Source organism: Salvelinus namaycush, chromosome 31, assembly GCF_016432855.1.
Source record: "Salvelinus namaycush isolate Seneca chromosome 31, SaNama_1.0, whole genome shotgun sequence".
NCBI lineage: Eukaryota > Metazoa > Chordata > Actinopteri > Salmoniformes > Salmonidae > Salvelinus > Salvelinus namaycush.
In genome coordinates, this window is record NC_052337.1 from 18,533,675 (window position 1) to 18,552,619 (window position 18,945).

Sequence of the window (18,945 nt, forward strand, 5' to 3'; positions counted from 1 at the left end):
TTTGTTCGCGCAATTTCTTCAGTAATCCACAGGCTCAAACACAGTCAAAACAGAAGGACAAAAAAATCCATATTGTATCCGTAAATTTCATAGAAACATGTCAAACGATGTTTATATTCAATCCTCAGGTTGTTTTTAGCCTAAATAATCGATAATATTTCAACACACAGTCGGACAATAACGTCGTCAATTTAAAAGGTAAACAAGAAAGGCACTCTCGGTCTCGCGCATGAAAAAGCTCTGTGACACTTTAGGGTCCACTCATTCAGACTGCTCTTACTTCCTCATTTTTCAGAATTACAAGCCTGAAACAATTTCTAAAGACTGTTGACATCTCGTGGAAGGCATAGAAACTACAATTTGAGTCCTAAGTCAATGAATACTGTAATGGCATTGAATAGAAAACTACAAAACCAACAAACAAAACTACTTCCTGAATGGATTTTTCTCAGGTTTTCGCCTGCCAAATCATTTCTGTTATACTCACAGACACTATTTTAACAGTTTTGGAAACTTTAGAGTGTTTATATCTATCCAAATCTACCAGTTATATGCATATCATATCTTCTGGGCCCGAGAAGCAGGCAGTTTAATTTGGGCATGCATTTCATCCAAAATTCCGAATGCTGCCTCCTACCCAAGAGAAGTTAACAGTGATTTGTCAACCAGCGGTATGAAACGTCAGTTTGGAACATGTTGTAAAGCTCACAAATACACTGACTGTACAAAACATTAGGAACACCTGCTCTTTCCATGACATAGACTGACCAGGTGAATCCAGGTGAAAGCTATGATCCCTTATTGATGTCATTTGTTAAATCCACTTCAATCAATGTAGATGAAGGGGAGGAGACAGGTTAAAGAATCATTTTTAAGCCTTCAAACAATTGAGACATTGTGTATGTGTAACATTCAGAGGGTGAATGGGCAAGACAAAATATTTAAGTGCGTTTGAACATGGTATGGTAGTAGGTGCCAGGTGCACCGGTTTGTGTGTGTCAAGAACGGCAACACTGCTTGGTTTTTTACGCTCAACAGTTTCCTGTGTGTATCAAGAATGGTCCACCACCCAAAGGACATCCAGCCAACATGACACAACTGTGGGAAGCATTGGAGTCAACATGGGCCAGCATCCCTGTGGAACGCTTCGACACCTTGTAGAGTCCATGCCCTGACGAATTGAGGCTGTTCTATGGGCAAAGGGGGGGGCGCGCAACTCATTATTAGGAATGTGTTCATAATGTTTTGCACACTCAGAGTAAACTCACAGGGAAAGCAATAAGTGGGTCAACACACACCACACAACAACTTATACAAGACATAACTGGACATAGTGCCCCAATCCGCTTAGTGAGAATGTGTTTGTTTCTCTGGGCCGCTCTGCTTGTCTAGTGTGCATGTGTGTGTGTGTGCGTGTGTGCGTGTGTGTGTGTGTGTGTGAGAGAGTGAGTGTGTGTGTGTGTTTGTCTCTGTATGGTTGAGTGTCTGTCTGGGGTGTTTTTGTACAGTATCTTGTCCTGTCTTGATGATGTGTATCCAAGCATAGCTAAGAGGTCCATTGCCAAATAAGAGAGTGAGTGCGCACGCACGCGCACACACGTCCCCACTGTCCATACTGCTGCTGCACATCACATCCCCTCTGGATCAAACTAATTGGTTCTGCAGTTCAGACTTAATGACAACTAGCGCCGAGTATGAGACAGAGAGAGAGAGAGAGAAGAGGTGCAGGGAGAGAGAGAGAGAGAGAGAGAGAGAGAGAGAGAGAGAGAGAGAGAGAGAGAGAGAGAGAGAGAGAGAGAGAGAGAGAGAGAGAGAGAGAGAGAGAGAGAGAGAGAGAGGAGAGAGAGAGAGAGAGAGAGAGAGAGAGAGAGAGAGAGAGAGAGAGAGAGAGAGAGTGTGTGTGCAATCACAGCAGCAAGATTTGTGACCACAAGAAAAGGACAGCCAGTGAAAAACAAACTCCACTGTAAATACAACCCATATTTATGTTTATTTATTTTCGCTTCTGTACTTTAACTATTGCACATCGTTAGAACACTGTAAGAAAGCAAGAAAGTTCCCAAGATTGGGTCTAGAATAAAAATAAAAAATAAAAAAAGCTTCAGCAATATCAGGGCTATATCCCTTTCTGACCAGCTTCATGATATGACCAGCAGGATATCCGTGACAGTGGGTGACAGTGGGTGGCCCGGGTCATTTATTGGATTCATTTTGGGTCCTGACTAGAAATACACCATCTACATGGTGGGTCACAAGAAATGTCGGACACCGAATGGGCCACAGCACACACAATAAAAACTTCCTAGTGTCTCCTAGGCAGAAGAGGCCTTGGTTCAGCCATAGTACATGTTAGGGTTTTAGGGGTTAGAGTTTAGGGTTAGCCACAGCGTAGTGACAGCTTGGAGGTGGAAGGAAGGCGCTGGCTCCCACATATGTAGTGCAGGGGCACCAGCTGGGCCATTGTTAGGACGTGTGTCCCCTTTCTGTCTCCCCTAGTGGGTGGACCGGTACCCCACGTAGGGGGGCTATTCTGTCCTCCAGACCCCCCTCTATACACTGGGGGGATACGGGGATCTGCATCGCTAATACTATTATTCACACAGTGGGCAGACACACACACAGAGACACACGCACGCACACAGACACACACCCTGCCGTCCTAGCGCGCGGAAGTCCTTGATTGACACCTCTATTTGTTTTATTCATATTGCCCCCGTCTAAAATATGTAAATGTCCGGGAGAGATGATTTTAAAATAGACGCATTGGGCTGGGCGACGCGAGGATCAGACTTGTTTGACGACATATGGCGGAATAGTAGAATAATTAGTGGTCCGGCACAACCATGCCTAGTGTTGATGCAGGTACAGAGTAGACCGAGCGCTGGCTGGCTGTTCCCATTCAAACACACAGTCAGATACAACCCTGTCATCATATACCATTACCATGGTGATATAGAGGAGCTGCCAGGAAAGAAAGACAGCTCGCTCCGTGTCTGTGTGTGTGTCACTCTCTCTCTTTCTCTCGCTCACTACTAACTGTAAACCTTCCCTCCCTCCTTCCCCTCTTCCCTCTCTCGTTCTCCCTCAGTCTGGCTCACCGGTTGGATCTGCAGCGCGTTCCTGTAGCAGCCGAAGAGAGCGGCCTGTGTCTTGAGGAAAGCTCGGGCCACGCCATCTCCCGTCGTCGTGGAAACCTTCTTCAGGCGATTCTTTAAGGATGACACCTGGGGGAAAACAACAACAACAAACAGTTACCTTATTATTGTTTATGGAGTCTACATAAGGACTGCATCATTGATAGTCATAGGTGCATTCATAGGTCATTTTTTCATCCATCCATCCCCCCAAATATTTCCCCCCACTCTCTGCCTTCGTCCATCTCTTTCACCTTACCAGTGTCTTTATTTATCGCTCTCTCCATTCACCCATCCATTCCTTTCTGCTTTCCTCCAAACATCTCATCACTCGTCCCTCCCTTCATTCCTCTTCTTCCCCCAGAAATGGACTGAAAGACTCTCTCTCTCCCCAGGCCTCCTATCCCTCAGGAAGTGTCTGATCCAGGCCCTCCTTTAATCCGCCCTTCCCCAGGCTACAGCCGCCCTCTCTCCCTTCTCCCTTGCTTGCATCCATAGGCACCACACTGCTGGAAAAGCGGCCCGCGAGTCAACAACAGCGTTATTCTACATGAATACACTCCATGAGACGGCCGTTTAGGCTAATGCGCTAGCCGGGAGAGAGCGCACAGGGCTGAAGTAATCCTTTCTCCTTCTGTCTTCTCTCTCTTACCCCGCCGCTTCTCTCCCACGGTGAGCTCCCCCGGTTATTAAAGATGTTCGGTTACATTGCTAGCAAAAGTTATGCCTCCAACCAAAGCAGAAAACTTGACCAGAAAAATAACCGTAGTAAAGAACACAGATTTTTTCTGCCATTTGCCATCTGCCATTTGTTATGACCTGGGTTTGATTTGCCATGACCTGGGTTTGATTTGCCATGACCTGGGTTTGATTTGCCATGACCTAACCTGGGTTTGTTTTCTTCAACAGCGGAGGCAGATGAGACATGCAAATTAAATGTTGCTGTATTTTCCTGTCTCATTTGTTTGGAGGTAATTGAAAATAGTGGTTTTGAAATGCAGATTGTAAAGCTCACGTTAATCAGTGTGTCCAGGAGGGACTTTGGATTTTTACATTCAGGTAGAACATCACGCACAATAAACTGTCATACTTCATGTTTAAGGAAAGAGTAATGGGACAAAGACAAAGAGCCCTGGAAAACACCATGCTACATTCTCGTAATGTGGTCCCCTTTTCACCAACTACACGCCCTTATGTCACCAACTACACTTCCTACCTCAATAACTACACTTAATACATCACCAACTACACTTAATACGTCACCAACTACACTTCCTACGTCACCAACTACACTTCCTACCTCAATAACTACACTTAATACATCACCAACTACACTTCCTACGTCACCTCATCAACACCAGAGGTGGCCAACTCTCTTCCTGGACAGCTAGTGGGTGTGCTTTTGTTCCAGCTCAACACACTTGGTCAGGTGAGTTGGGCTTGTGTGGTAGGCTGTAACTAATCAGCTGCATATCAGGACCTTGATCCTACTGTACTGAGTCATTGCACATGTCTTTGATCTGATGGTATAATGACATGAGAGCTTTGCTTGCTTCCTCCAACTCAGTAACACCAGCAGCTCCACTTCCTCCTAATGCCTCCTTAATACTTCCATTACCTGTCCAGAACAGACACACATACAAACACCCTCTCACACACACTCTTTTGATAATCTCCCCCTCTCAAAACACATTTACAGAAACAAATGAAAATACATCAAAACCCAATAAAAATCAAGAATTACAACCTTGTGATAAAAAATAAAAATTTAATAAAAAAGAGACGTGAATACGTGTGTAATGACAGGACGGAAGTCTCTTAAAGCTTTACGCCATTCCTGGGAGCGGGGGGATTTATGGGTGCCCTATGATGTTCCCCAGTGATACTGCCAGAGACACACTTTAATATGTGCTGAGTCAACCTTAAAATGAGTAATTCAATTAGGATCTGTCCCATTTAAATGTTATAAGAACTGGACATCTGACAGGAGACAAAGAGAGATCAGTGGCTAGCATCACACATACAGTGCATTCGGAAAGTATTCAGACTTTTTCCACATTATGTTACATTTCAGTCTTATTCTAAATTGTTGGAAAGCTCTCCAGGAACAGGGTTGGAGTTCAAACCTACAGTAGGGTTTCTCTCCAGGAACAGGGTTGGAGTTGAAACCTACAGGAGGGTAGCTCTCCAGGAACAGGGTAGGAGTTCAAACCTACAGGAGGGTAGCTCTCCAGGAACAGGGTTAGAGTTCAAACCTACAGGAGGGTTTCTCTCCAGGAACAGGGTAGGAGTTCAAACCTACAGGAGGGTAGCTCTCCAGGAACAGGGTTGGCGTTCAAACCTACAGGAGGGTTTCTCTCCAGGAACAGGGTTGGAGTTAAAACCTACAGGACGGTATCTCTCCAGGAACAGGGTTAGAGTTAAAACCTACAGGACGGTATCTCTCCAGGAACAGGGTTGGAGTTAAAACCTACAGGACGGTATCTCTCCAGGAACAGGGTTGGAGAGCCTTGATGTACACACCTCCATGCATTAATGTAAGCATGCAGACGCCCGTTTAGACACATACATGTAAGCGTGACTGTGCATGAATCACACACACAACACGAATCATACACAGACATTGTGGCTGCAGACTTCAAAGCAACCAGCTGCTCTGTGTCACTCTTCTTTCTAATGACAGTTTATGAATATATTTCACCCACTTATGACGCTAAAATGAGCACACGCTAAAATGCTGAATGCTAATGAAAAACAAACACACACAGGTAGACAGACAACAAATATAATGGCTGCCCAACATGAGCCAGGGCTGGTATTTGGCTGCGATCAAAAGGAGAAAGGCAGGTTGCTCTTTCTCCCCTGGTCACTTAGCACCGCGCTACGAGCCTTTTGATCAGGCAATTAGGAGGGCACTTCATAGGCAGGTGGCGTGGATGCGAGGACCCCAGATCATCAGTGTAAACACACAGCATCTCTGACCCAACAGCATGACTCATGTTGTAATTAAGGCCAACAACAACAGCAAACAACGAACAGCTTAAATTAGATGAAAACATGACAGCTTTTGAGAGGACAAAAATGTAAGAAAGATACAAAATATTAATATTTATAGTAAAAGCATGAATACCAACAAGTCTGTATAATTGGGCGTGTTTACGTTTTGGTCGGCATTGGAAGTCTAAATGGATATTTCAAAGACCGTGGCTAGCCCTCTTGAGAGGATGAGACTACCATTGTTGAGCTCAGTTCAGTTGTGGTGGAAACGTGTAGCATTCAGTAGTCAACCATAAAAGACGCTGGGATTTCCTTTGATCTTGTACTGTTAATTATCAAATGCATGGCTGTTTCAATAAACCATAGATCAGGGTTCCCCAACCGGCGGCCCGTGTGCCGAATTTGACCTGAATACTTATGTAAATGTAATATTTCATTTTTTAAATAATTTTGCAAACATTTCTAAAAACCTGTTTTTGCTTTGTCATTATGGGGTATTACGTGTAGATTGATGAGGGGGAAAAAATACTTAATCCATTTTAGAATAAGGCTGTAACTCAACAAAATGTGGGAAAAGTCAAGGCATTTGAATACTTTCCAAATGCGCTGTATATATTTTTTTAATTTGTGGAATTTTCATTGTTGGACATAAAAGACTAAAAACACCAGGAAATCAGCTATATTAATTTAAGAAATCTGTTCCCAAGTATTCCCACGCATAATAGAGAGACACGTGATCGTATACAAATGTAAGCAAGGTTTGAAATGATTATGTTTTAGTCAAACATTATGTTTGGGCTTCTTGTGGTAAATTTGCAGTCTACAAATGATTTGTAATTATGGTCAGCCCCCTGACCGTCTGCTCAAGAAAAAAATGGACCCGCGGCTGAATCTAGTTGAGGATCCCTGCCATAGATGTATCAGGAAATGTGAAGGTTTAGTGGACCATAGAGTTGTGCAAGGTGTGTTATGACTACTAAAAGCAATACTTCGATATACAGTAGGCCAAGTGAATAAACCCCCCCCCCCCCAAAAAAAACTTTATCGATGGCAATTTGAATGCACAGAGAAACCGTGACGAAATCCTGAGGCCGATATTTTTTAAAGGTATCTGTGACCAACAGATGCATCTCTCCATTCCCTGTAATGTAAAATCCATAGATTAGGGCCTAATTAATTTATTTCAATTGTTCAGTATACATACAGTATACATATACAGTACCGGTCAAAAGTTTGGACACACCTACTCATTCCAGGGTTTTTCTTAAATTTTACAATTTTATACATTGTAGCATAATAGTGAAAACATCAAAACTATGAAATAACACATATAGAATCATGTAGTAACCAAAAAAGTGTTAAACCAAAAAAATAATATATTTGAGATTCTTCACAGTAGCCACAGCTTTGAACACCCTTGGCATTCTCTCAACCAGCATTTGGGCTCCTGAGTGAGCAGTGGTCTAAGGCACTGCATCTCAGTGCTAGAGGCGTCCCTACAGACCCTGGTTCGATTCTAGGCTGTATCACAACCGGCCGTGATTAGGAGTCCCATAGGGCGGCGCACAATTAGCTCAGTGTCGCCCGGGTTAGGGTTTGGCCGGGGTAGGCCGTCATTGTAAATACCACATTTTTCTTAACTGACTTGCCTAGTTAAAGGTTAAATATGATACTTTTTTTTTTATATGAGGTAGTCACCTGGAATTCATTTAAATTAACGGGTGTGTCTTGTTAAAAGTTAACTTGTGGAATTTCTTTCCTTCTTAATGCGTTTGAGCCAATTAGTTGTGTTGTGACAAGGTAGGGGTGGTATACAGAAGATAGCACTATTTGGCAAGAAAGGCTCAAATAATCAAAGAAAAACAAAAGTCCATCATTACTTTAAGACATGAAGGTCAGTCAATGCGGAAAATTTCAAGAACTTTTAAAGTTTCTTCAAGTGCAGTCGCAAAAAGCATCAAGCGCTATGATGAAACTGGCTCTCATGAGGACCGCCACAGGAAAGACAGATCCACAGTTACCTCTGCTGCAGAGGATGAGTTCATTAGAGTTACCAGCCTCAAAAATTGCAGCCCAAATAAATGCTTCACAGAGTTCAAGTAACAGACACATCTCAACATCAATTGTTCAGAGACTGCATGAATCAGGCCTTCATGGTTGAATTGAGGCAAAGAAACCACTACTAAAGGACACCAATAATAAGAAGAGACTTGCTTGGGCCAAGAAACACAAGCAATGGACATTAGACCGGTGGAAATCTGTCCTTTGGTCTGATGAGTCCCAATTTGAGATTTTTGGTTGAAACCGCCGTGTCTTTCTGAGATGCAGAGTAGTTGAACGGATGATCTCCGCATGTGTGGTTCCCTTCGTGAAGTATGGAGGAGGAGATGTGATGGTGTGGGGGTGCTTTGTTGGTGACACTGTCAGTGATTTATTTAGAATTCTAGGCATACTTAAACAGCCTGGCTACCACAGCATTCTGCAGTGATACGCCAACCCATCTGGTTTGCGCTTAGTGGGACTATCACTTGTTTTTTAACAGGACAATGACCCAACACACCTCCAGGCTGTGTAAGGGCAATTTGACCAAGAAGGAGAGTGATGGAGTGCTGCATCAGATGACCTGGCCTGCACAATCACCCAACCTCAATCCAATTGAGATTGTTTGGGATGAGTTGGACCGCAGAGTGAAGGAAAAGCAGCAAACAAGCGCTCAGCATATGTGGGAACTCCTTCAAGACTGTTGAAAAAGCATTCCAGGTGAAGCTGGTTGAGAGAATGCCAAGAGTGTGCAAAGCTGTCATCAAGGCAAAGGGTGGCTACTTTTAAGAATCTCAAATATAAAATATACTTTTTTGGTTACTACATGATTCCATATGTGTTATTTCATAGTTTTGATGTCTTCACTATTATTCTACAATGTAGAAACTGTTAAAAAAAATGAAAAACCCTGGAATGAATTGGTGTGTCCAAACTTTTGACCGGTACTGTATAATAATCCATATTATTTATTTTTGAGTGATATAACAATATTTACCATTTGGAGCTTCCCTTAGAGTCAATGTTTTCTGGTCCTTTACTCAACTGGTAGTAAGCACAGGGGAGGCTAAAGAATGTTTTGTACATTTAAAAAAATATATATTTATATTATTATTATTTTTTGGGGGGGAACTCAGGGTCTCAACTTAAAAATAGTAGAATACACAAGGCACAATTTCAAAATGTGGTTGTGGGCCCCACCCCCATCAATGTTGTCCATCCCTGCAGTAGAGGGATAGTATCACTCGTGAGAATTGGGATATGTAGTGTCTATAAATGTCTGTGTGTGTGTCTCACCACGTCGTTGGGCAGGCTTTGGAGGTCGTCAAAGGGTGTTTCTAGGGTGTTGGTGTCTACGTTGAGGACTACTACGTCATCCAGGGCCATCCCCTTCACCTTCTGCAGGGAGAGAGACACGGAGAGAGGACTTTACACTTCCACACAAACATGAGACACATGTACACACACACACGCAGGCACTCAGGTAGACACACACTCTCTCTCTTATGAGTTGGGTTTATAAACGGTCTGTGGTGAGGAACTTACCTCCATTAGGCTGGAATGTACTCCAATGAGGTAGGGCATGGGCGCACTGCAAAACACGAACACATAATAAATAACCATGATTGTGAGACAAAAGTGTTTAAACACTGCATGATCTCAGCCAAAACCACCAAAGAGTCATATATCAACCACATTAGCAGAGTAATGGGAAACAAACAGAGACTTGAGTACTTTGTTCTTTTATCATGATCATTGTGACGCACATCGAACCGATTTTGTACACTTTGTACACATGCACATTCAGGGCAACACTTTGACATTGCAAGAAAACCAAAACATTTTATTGTTGTCGTATTCCTTCATCGTCAACCTTCCATACGGTTCTACTCTGTTTTTTTTCACAGTTTATGGCTACGAAATAGAGTCCATTGAAATGTTACCACAGTGAGACAAGAAGTAGTGGGGATTAAAAACGTTTTACTTTCCCAGCATACTGGAGTGTTTGTGTGTGTCTCCATGTGTGTGTGTGTGTGCGCGCGTGTGTGCGTATGTTTGTGGTGTGTACACCAGAGGGTTGGACCTGTGGGGCTAGACAAGGGACCCTCAGACACTAAGACACCACCATTGAAGAGATATGGCTGATTGGGTAATGGTCTGAAGGATAAAACGAGAAAGGGAGGGAGAGAGAAAGGGAGGGAGAAAGGAAGGGAGGGAGAAGGAGGGATGTGAGAAACCTGTCAGCCTGAGAGGGGGTGATGAAGACGGACCCGAAAACACTTAATTAACTGTGCTCTTCTCCATGTCTCCATCTCCTCAGCCTAGCGTGACATTCAATTAAAATACAGCGGCAAGCGGAGAAAAAGCCACAACAACTCAAGGGATCAAAAAGTAGTGGAAAGCATAACAAAACCAGAATATAAATAAAAAATTAAATAAATATCCGATTGGATGTTTTTGGATGACGGTAATCGTCCACACAGCCAATTATTTATTGTGAGCTGTGAAAAACGGGGGAAGTGAAATGTAGCCCTTGCGTCGAGTTTGAGCCGCTAAGGCCAAGTTAAGCCGAGGGGTTAGCTTCCTAAGCTGGAAGCGCCATCGCCATCTTCTCAAAAGCTGATGTCGAATTAGCTCTCGGCAACCATCTTTTTTAGGTTCTCATTACAAAGAGCCTTTCTCTTGGTTTACCCTCAGTTGATGGGGGAGTATATAGGAACGATTAGCAATATTTGAGAGAAGGAAAAGATGGAGAGAAAGAAAAAAACAGAGCAATAATTATCTTATTGCACCTCTTCCCCCCCCACCCTGTCGTGAACAACCCCATTAATTAACACTGTCAGGTTACCACGAGAGAGAAAATCAGCTGTTGTTCCTTATTTCCCTTTCCCAAACATACAGTCTTCGTTTACGTAAATGCCACTTAAAATGGCAGCTCGTCATTGGTGTATGATTTTAATGAAGCCAATGGTATTAACTGGGGTCAGTCATTCATAAAATGTCTGTGGGTCTGTGACCCTCAATTAAAGACATTCCTAGACTCAATTATATTATTCCTCAGCTCTCTCTCCATCCTTTTCAATACTTAATGAGTGTGTACAAAATATATACAAAAGTATGTGGACACCTCTTCAAATTAGTGGATTCGGCTATTTCAGCCACACTCGTTGCTGACAGGTGTATAAAATCGAACACACAGCCATGCAATCTCCAGACAAACATTGGCAGTAGAATGGCCTCACTGATGAGCTCAGTGACTTTCAATGTGGCACCGTCATAGGATGCCACCTTTCCAACAAGTCAGTTTGCAAAATTTCTGCCCTGCTAGAGCAGCACCGGAAACATCATAGAGAAGAAATGGCTCAGTCGCAAAGTGGTAGGCCATACAAGCCCACAGAACGGGACTGCCAAGTGCTGAAGCGTGTAGTGTGTAAAAATCGTCTGTCCTCGGTTGCAACTAGGGCTGTGGCAGTCACGAAATTACGTCAGCCAGTAATTGTCAAGCAAATAACTGTTGGTCTCACGGTAATTGACAGTTAATTAACATAAACACATTTAGCATCTCCTGGCTTGCACACTTGCAGACCTTTGGAACATCTACATTTTAAAAAGTCTAATAAATCCATGTAATACAGCCTACACCTTCACAATAAATCCATTACTTATTTTAGACAGGTCTAAAGAAGCATGATATGAATAAAATGTAGTCTATTTCAGAAGAACAGAATACCATACCTTGACTTGTCCTTATGTTAGGTCCTGATCTGGCTATGCCATACAGCTGTGGCTACACTAATTAATTTAGTAGACAAGATTGGCTTAAAATTCCGTGGCATTATTTTATATTGTTTTATAGTTTGAAGAATACAATTGAACAAAGCTGAATAAAATAGAAAGGATATTCTCTCCAAATGATTTGAGGGAGTGCGCACATGCGGCTATTCTGTGTTGAGCGGTTAAAAATAAATAGGTACTACTATATGCTTAATTTAGAGTTATTAATGTAACTTTATTTGTTCTACAAACGTTGGGCTATATGTTTTGATTTTTAATACTTTGTAAGGCTGCATGATGTGACTCTAATGATGATTTGAAAAAAGTTGCTTGAAAGGCATGATCTCTGCTTTGTTTTTTGTTTTTTTTGCGCAGGCTGTACACACTTCATCAGTCTTTCATTCACAATTTGACAAGCACTTGATAATGTCTCGAATTTCACGGCTGCATCCCTTTTGTGTGGTGGTAATGCAAACAAAAAAAATCTCATGCTTTTTGCGGCCAGTGGCCGTTGTGCTCTTGGCCCGGAGTGCTGCGTTGTGCTCTTGGCCCGGAGTGCTGCGTTGTGCCCTTCTCCCGGAGTGCTGCGTTGTGCCCTTCTCCCGGAGTGCTGCGTTGTGCCCTTGGCCCTGAGTGCTGCGTTGTGCCCTTGGCCCTGAGTGCTGCGTTGTGCCCTTGGCCCTGAGTGCTGCGTTGTGCCCTTGGCCCTGAGTGCTGCGTTGTGCCCTTGGCCCTGAGTGCTGCGTTGTGCCCTTGGCCCTGAGTGCTGCGTTGTGCCCTTGGCCCGGAGTGCTGCGTTGTGCCCTTGGCCCGGAGTGCTGCGTTGTGCTCTTGGCCCGGAGTGCTGCGTTGTGCCCTTCTCCCGGAGTGCTGCGTTGTGCCCTTCTCCCGGAGTGCTGCGTTGTGCCCTTCTCCCGGAGTGCTGCGTTGTGCCCTTCTCCCGGAGTGCTGCGTTGTGCCCTTCTCCCGGAGTGCTGCGTTGTGCCCTTCTCCCGGAGTGCTGCGTTGTGCCCTTGGCCCTGAGTGCTGCGTTGTGCCCTTGGCCCTGAGTGCTGCGTTGTGCCCTTGGCCCTGAGTGCTGCGTTGTGCCCTTCTCCCGGAGTGCTGCGTTGTGCCCTTGGCCCTGAGTGCTGCGTTGTGCCCTTGGCCCTGAGTGCTGCGTTGTGCCCTTGGCCCTGAGTGCTGCGTTGTGCTCTTGGCCCGGAGTGCTGCGTTGTGCCCTTCTCCCGGAGTGCTGCGTTGTGCCCTTGGCCCTGAGTGCTGCGTTGTGCCCTTGGCCCGGAGTGCTGCGTTGTGCCCTTCTCCCTGAGTGCTGCGTTGTGCCCTTCTCCCTGAGTGCTGCGTTGTGCCCTTGGCCCTGAGTGCTGCGTTGTGCCCTTGGCCCTGAGTGCTGCGTTGTGCCCTTGGCCCGGAGTGCTGCGTTGTGCCCTTCTCCCTGAGTGCTGCGTTGTGCCCTTCTCCCTGAGTGCTGCGTTGTGCCCTTGGCCCTGAGTGCTGCGTTGTGCCCTTGGCCCGGAGTGCTGCGTTGTGCCCTTCTCCCGGAGTGCTGCGTTGTGCCCTTCTCCCGGAGTGCTGCGTTGTGCCCTTCTCCCTGAGTGCTGCGTTGTGCCCTTGGCCCTGAGTGCTGCGTTGTGCCCTTCTCCCTGAGTGCTGCGTTGTGCCCTTCTCCCTGAGTGCTGCGTTGTGCCCTTCTCCCTGAGTGCTGCGTTGTGCCCTTCTCCCTGAGTGCTGCGTTGTGCCCTTGGCCCTGAGTGCTGCGTTGTGCCCTTGGCCCGGAGTGCTGCGTTGTGCCCTTCTCCCGGAGTGCTGCGTTGTGCCCTTCTCCCTGAGTGCTGCGTTGTGCCCTTGGCCCTGAGTGCTGCGTTGTGCCCTTGGCCCGGAGTGCTGCGTTGTGCCCTTCTCCCGGAGTGCTGCGTTGTGCCCTTCTCCCGGAGTGCTGCGTTGTGCCCTTCTCCCGGAGTGCTGCGTTGTGCCCTTCTCCCGGAGTGCTGCGTTGTGCCCTTCTCCCGGAGTGCTGCGTTGTGCCCTTCTCCCGGAGTGCTGCGTTGTGCCCTTCTCCCGGAGTGCTGCGTTGTGCCCTTGGCCCTGAGTGCTGCGTTGTGCCCTTGGCCCTGAGTGCTGCGTTGTGCCCTTGGCCCTGAGTGCTGCGTTGTGCCCTTGGCCCTGAGTGCTGCGTTGTGCCCTTGGCCCTGAGTGCTGCGTTGTGCCCTTGGCCCTGAGTGCTGCGTTGTGCCCTTGGCCCGGAGTGCTGCGTTGTGCCCTTCTCCCGGAGTGCTGCGTTGTGCCCTTCTCCCGGAGTGCTGCGTTGTGCCCTTGGCCCTGAGTGCTGCGTTGTGCCCTTGGCCCGGAGTGCTGCGTTGTGCCCTTCTCCCTGAGTGCTGCGTTGTGCCCTTCTCCCGGAGTGCTGCGTTGTGCCCTTCTCCCTGAGTGCTGCGTTGTGCCCTTCTCCCGGAGTGCTGCGTTGTGCCCTTGGCCCGGAGTGCTGCGTTGTGCCCTTCTCCCTGAGTGCTGCGTTGTGCCCTTCTCCCTGAGTGCTGCGTTGTGCCCTTCTCCCGGAGTGCTGCGTTGTGCCCTTGGCCCTGAGTGCTGCGTTGTGCCCTTGGCCCGGAGTGCTGCGTTGTGCCCTTCTCCCTGAGTGCTGCGTTGTGCCCTTGGCCCTGAGTGCTGCGTTGTGCCCTTCTCCCGGAGTGCTGCGTTGTGCTCTTGGCCCGGAGTGCTGCGTTGTGCCCTTCTCCCGGAGTGCTGCGTTGTGCCCTTGGCCCGGAGTGCTGCGTTGTGCCCTTGGCCCGGAGTGCTGCGTTGTGCCCTTGGCCCGGAGTGCTGCGTTGTGCCCTTGGCCCGGAGTGCTGCGTTGTGCCCTTCTCCCTGAGTGCTGCGTTGTGCCCTTGGCCCTGAGTGCTGCGTTGTGCCCTTGGCCCTGAGTGCTGCGTTGTGCCCTTGGCCCTGAGTGCTGCGTTGTGCCCTTGGCCCTGAGTGCTGCGTTGTGCCCTTGGCCCTGAGTGCTGCGTTGTGCCCTTGGCCCTGAGTGCTGCGTTGTGCCCTTGGCCCTGAGTGCTGCGTTGTGCCCTTGGCCCGGAGTGCTGCGTTGTGCCCTTGGCCCGGAGTGCTGCGTTGTGCCCTTGGCCCGGAGTGCTGCGTTGTGCCCTTGGCCCTGAGTGCTGCGTTGTGCCCTTGGCCCTGAGTGCTGCGTTGTGCCCTTGGCCCGGAGTGCTGCGTTGTGCCCTTGGCCCGGAGTGCTGCGTTGTGCCCTTGGCCCGGAGTGCTGCGTTGTGCCCTTCTCCCGGAGTGCTGCGTTGTGCCCTTCTCCCGGAGTGCTGCGTTGTGCCCTTCTCCCGGAGTGCTGCGTTGTGCCCTTCTCCCGGAGTGCTGCGTTGTGCCCTTCTCCCGGAGTGCTGCGTTGTGCCCTTCTCCCGGAGTGCTGCGTTGTGCCCTTCTCCCGGAGTGCTGCGTTGTGCCCTTCTCCCTGAGTGCTGCGTTGTGCCCTTGGCCCTGAGTGCTGCGTTGTGCACTTGGCCCTGAGTGCTGCGTTGTGCCCTTCTCCCTGAGTGCTGCGTTGTGCCCTTCTCCCTGAGTGCTGCGTTGTGCCCTTGGCCCTGAGTGCTGCGTTGCGCCCTTCTCCCTGAGTGCTGCGCAGGGCCGAATCACCTCTCACTCACATGGCTCTCCATCACGTCTTTCTCAAAGGCTACAAGTGAAGACAGACACGTCGGGGACGCAATTGCGTGCATCCTTATCCAATTCTGAGGTGCATATTGACGATATTGGAAGAACTGTCCACATTTACTTTTCGTCAGCCAACAAGATGAGTAGGCCTAACGAACAGCAAAAGTACTAGCCTATGTCAATATATTATCCCCCATAGTACAAAAGTAGACCTATTATATTCTGTGAGAGAAATAAATATTCCAAACATACAGTTGAAGTCAGAAGTTTACATACACTTAGGTTGGAGTCATTAAAACTCGTTTTTCAACCACCCCACAAATTTCTTGTTAACAAACTATAGTTTTGGCAAGTCGGTTAGGACATCTACTTTGTGCATGACACAAATAATTTTTCCAACAATTGTTTACAGACAGATTATTTCACTGTATCACAATTCCAGTGGGTCAGAAGTTTACATACACTAAGTTGACTGTGCCTTTAAATAGCTTGGAAAATTCCAGAAAATTATGTCATGGCTTTAGAAGCTTCTGAAATGGCTAATTGACATAATTTGAGTCAATTGGAGGTGTACCTGTGGATGTTTTTCAAGGCCTACCTTCAAACCCAGTGCCTCTTTGCTTGACATCATGGGATAATCAAAAGAAATCAGCCAAGACCTCAGAAAAAAAAGTTGACCTCCACAAGTCTTGTTCATCCTTGGGAGCAATTGCCAAATACCTGAAGGTACCACGTTCATCTGTACAAACAATAATACGCAAGTATAAACACCATGGGACGACGTAGCCGTCATACCGCTCAGGAAGGAGACACGTTCTGTCTCCTAGAGATGAACGTACTTTGGTGCGAAAAGTGCAAATCAATCCCAGAACAGCAAAGGACCTTGTGAAGATGCTGGAGGAAACAGGTACAAAAGTATCTATATCCACAGTAAAACGAGTCCTAAATCACAATAACCTGAAAGGCCGCTTAGCAAGGAAGAAGCCACTGCTCCAAACCACCAGAAAAAAGCCAGACTACAGTTTGCAACTGCACATGGGGACAAAGATCGTACTTTTTGGAGAAATTTCCTTTGGTCTGATGAAACAAAAAGGGAACTGTTTGGCCATAATGACCATCGTTATGTTTGGAGGAGAAAGGGGGAGGCTTGCAAGTCGAAGAACACCATACCAACCGTGAAGCACGGGGGTGGCAGCATCATGTTGTGGGGGTGCTTTGCTGCAGGAGGGACTGGTAAACTTCACAAAATAGGTGGCATCATGAGGAATGAAAATGATGTGGATATCTTGAAGCAACATCAAAGTTGTGGCAAAATGGTTTACGGACAACAAAGTCAAGGTATTGGAGTGGCCATCACAAAGCCCTGACCTCAATCCCATAGAAAATGTGTGTGCAGAACTGAAAAACCGTGCACGAGCAAGGAGGCCTACAAACCTCACTCAGTTACACCAGCTGTCAGGAGGAATGGGACAATATTCACCCAACTTATTGTGGGAAGCTTGTGGAAGGCTACCCGAAATGTTTGACCCAAGTTAAACAATTTAAAGACAATGCTACCAACTACTAATTGAGTGCATGTAAACTTTTGACCCACTGGGAATGTGATGAAAGAAATAAAAGCTGAAATAAATCATTCTCTCTACTATTATTCTGACATTTCACATTCTTAAAATAAAGTGGTGATCCTAACTGACCTAAGACAGGGAATTTTTACTAAAATTAAATGTCAGGAATTGTGAAAAACTGAGTTTAAATGTATTTGGCTAAGGTGTATGTAAACTTCCGACTTCAACTGTATGTTATTCAGAAACAGGAAATAGGTTCAGATTTTGGACAAGCACATCATCGTACTCGTCAGCCTTTACATTAGACACGCTGCATCATGACATTCATATTCTAATTCTATGTGCGGGGCACATCTTGATAATGTGATAAATGGATGGTGACCAAGCATTATTAAAGGCTTTGTTCGCCATATTCATAAAGACATGGGGAAGGTCATACCGCCTCCCTGCATGCCACACAAATACAGCCAGTGTCATGTGTCTGGGCTGTCCAGACAAGGGTTAAATATTGTGGACATTTCTTTTCAAATTTGCACAGACAAAATGGCACTCCGACCTGAGACTCATGAGAGGCGCAAAGTTGGGATGTACAGTCTTACTGAAATAAACACACCAGAAATCCGGACAATCCTCATTTGTTATGGGGTGGAAGGGGGGGGGGGGGTGCGGGTGCGGGTGGAAAAGGGGTACATTTTGGATACTGTCAACAGTGGGGTCAAGTGTGTTGGGTCCATCAACATGCTGAATGTGAGTGTTCTGGTAGAAAATGGTGAGTGCTACACACTAGAGACAGAATCTGCATCTAGCCACACATTTAGCATTGGATTACGCAGCCCAGCTCCTAATCTTAACCATAGAAGGATAAATAACTACCTGACCCTGAACCAACGGATAGGGGGAAAACTCTTCCAAGTCCTGTCCCACACCTTGGTGTTACAATGTGACGCGCTTGGAGTTGGAGACAAGCGCTTTTTTTTTTTAAATGAAAAATGTATATGCCATTTAACAGATGCTTTTATCCAAAGTGACTTACAGTCATGCATGCATACATATGGGTGGTGCTGAGAAACGAACCCACTATCCTGGTGTTGCAAGTGCCATGCTCTACCAACTGAGCTACAGATGACCATTGTGGTTACTCACCAGCAGTAGTCTATGAGGTGCTGAGGCAGGACAGGAATGTAAACGTGTTGCCAATACATTGGGTACATCATGGCCGCCGACCCATGAACACAAGCCGTTAACTGTGGTGGAGGGAGAGAGTACAAAACACCACTATCACACACAACACCATAGAGCATAATAAGGCATATAACTATTTCTCACAGGTTCATTTGGAAATATACATTATATTGACAGATCCACAATGGAATATTTGAGGTATATAACTATTCCTTGCATTGTTATATTGTAGAAAATACATTGACAGATTATTGTGCAGAGAAAGTTCCAACTGCACTATGTTAATGTTTGGAGTTCTGTGGACACGCACACAGGGACACACACACAGGGACACAAACACACACACAGACACACACACATACAGGGACACACACTCCAAGAGTAAATTGGCCGTTACTCATGGCATCAAAGCTACCCCATAAATGACACAAATTACACCACCGGAAATTAGACCAGCAACAGTTCCCATCACTGACGTTTAATATCTCACGTGACAAATTCCGCTCCTTTGTGTGTTAAGGTAGGAGGAATGTAGTGCCGGGCAAACGAACGCAGCCGTTGATCAAACTAAGATGGCACCGTTGAACACT

General features: G+C 46.4%; 1 protein-coding gene across 4 annotated transcripts in view; it reads right to left on the reverse strand.

Moving 5' to 3' along the window:
* Positions 1-18,945, reverse strand: part of dennd1a (DENN/MADD domain containing 1A) — a 160,575-nt gene that overhangs the window by 40,225 nt on the left and 101,405 nt on the right. For all 4 annotated transcript variants that reach the window (XM_038969959.1, XM_038969957.1, XM_038969958.1 and 1 more), the window contains exons 10-13: positions 18,317-18,417; positions 9,717-9,762; positions 9,468-9,569; positions 3,099-3,224 (exon numbers count right to left, since the gene is read on the reverse strand). In XM_038969959.1, coding sequence (XP_038825887.1) covers positions 3,099-3,224; positions 9,468-9,569; positions 9,717-9,762; positions 18,317-18,417 — 375 coding nt within the window. The remainder of the gene's footprint in view (positions 1-3,098; positions 3,225-9,467; positions 9,570-9,716; positions 9,763-18,316; positions 18,418-18,945) is intronic.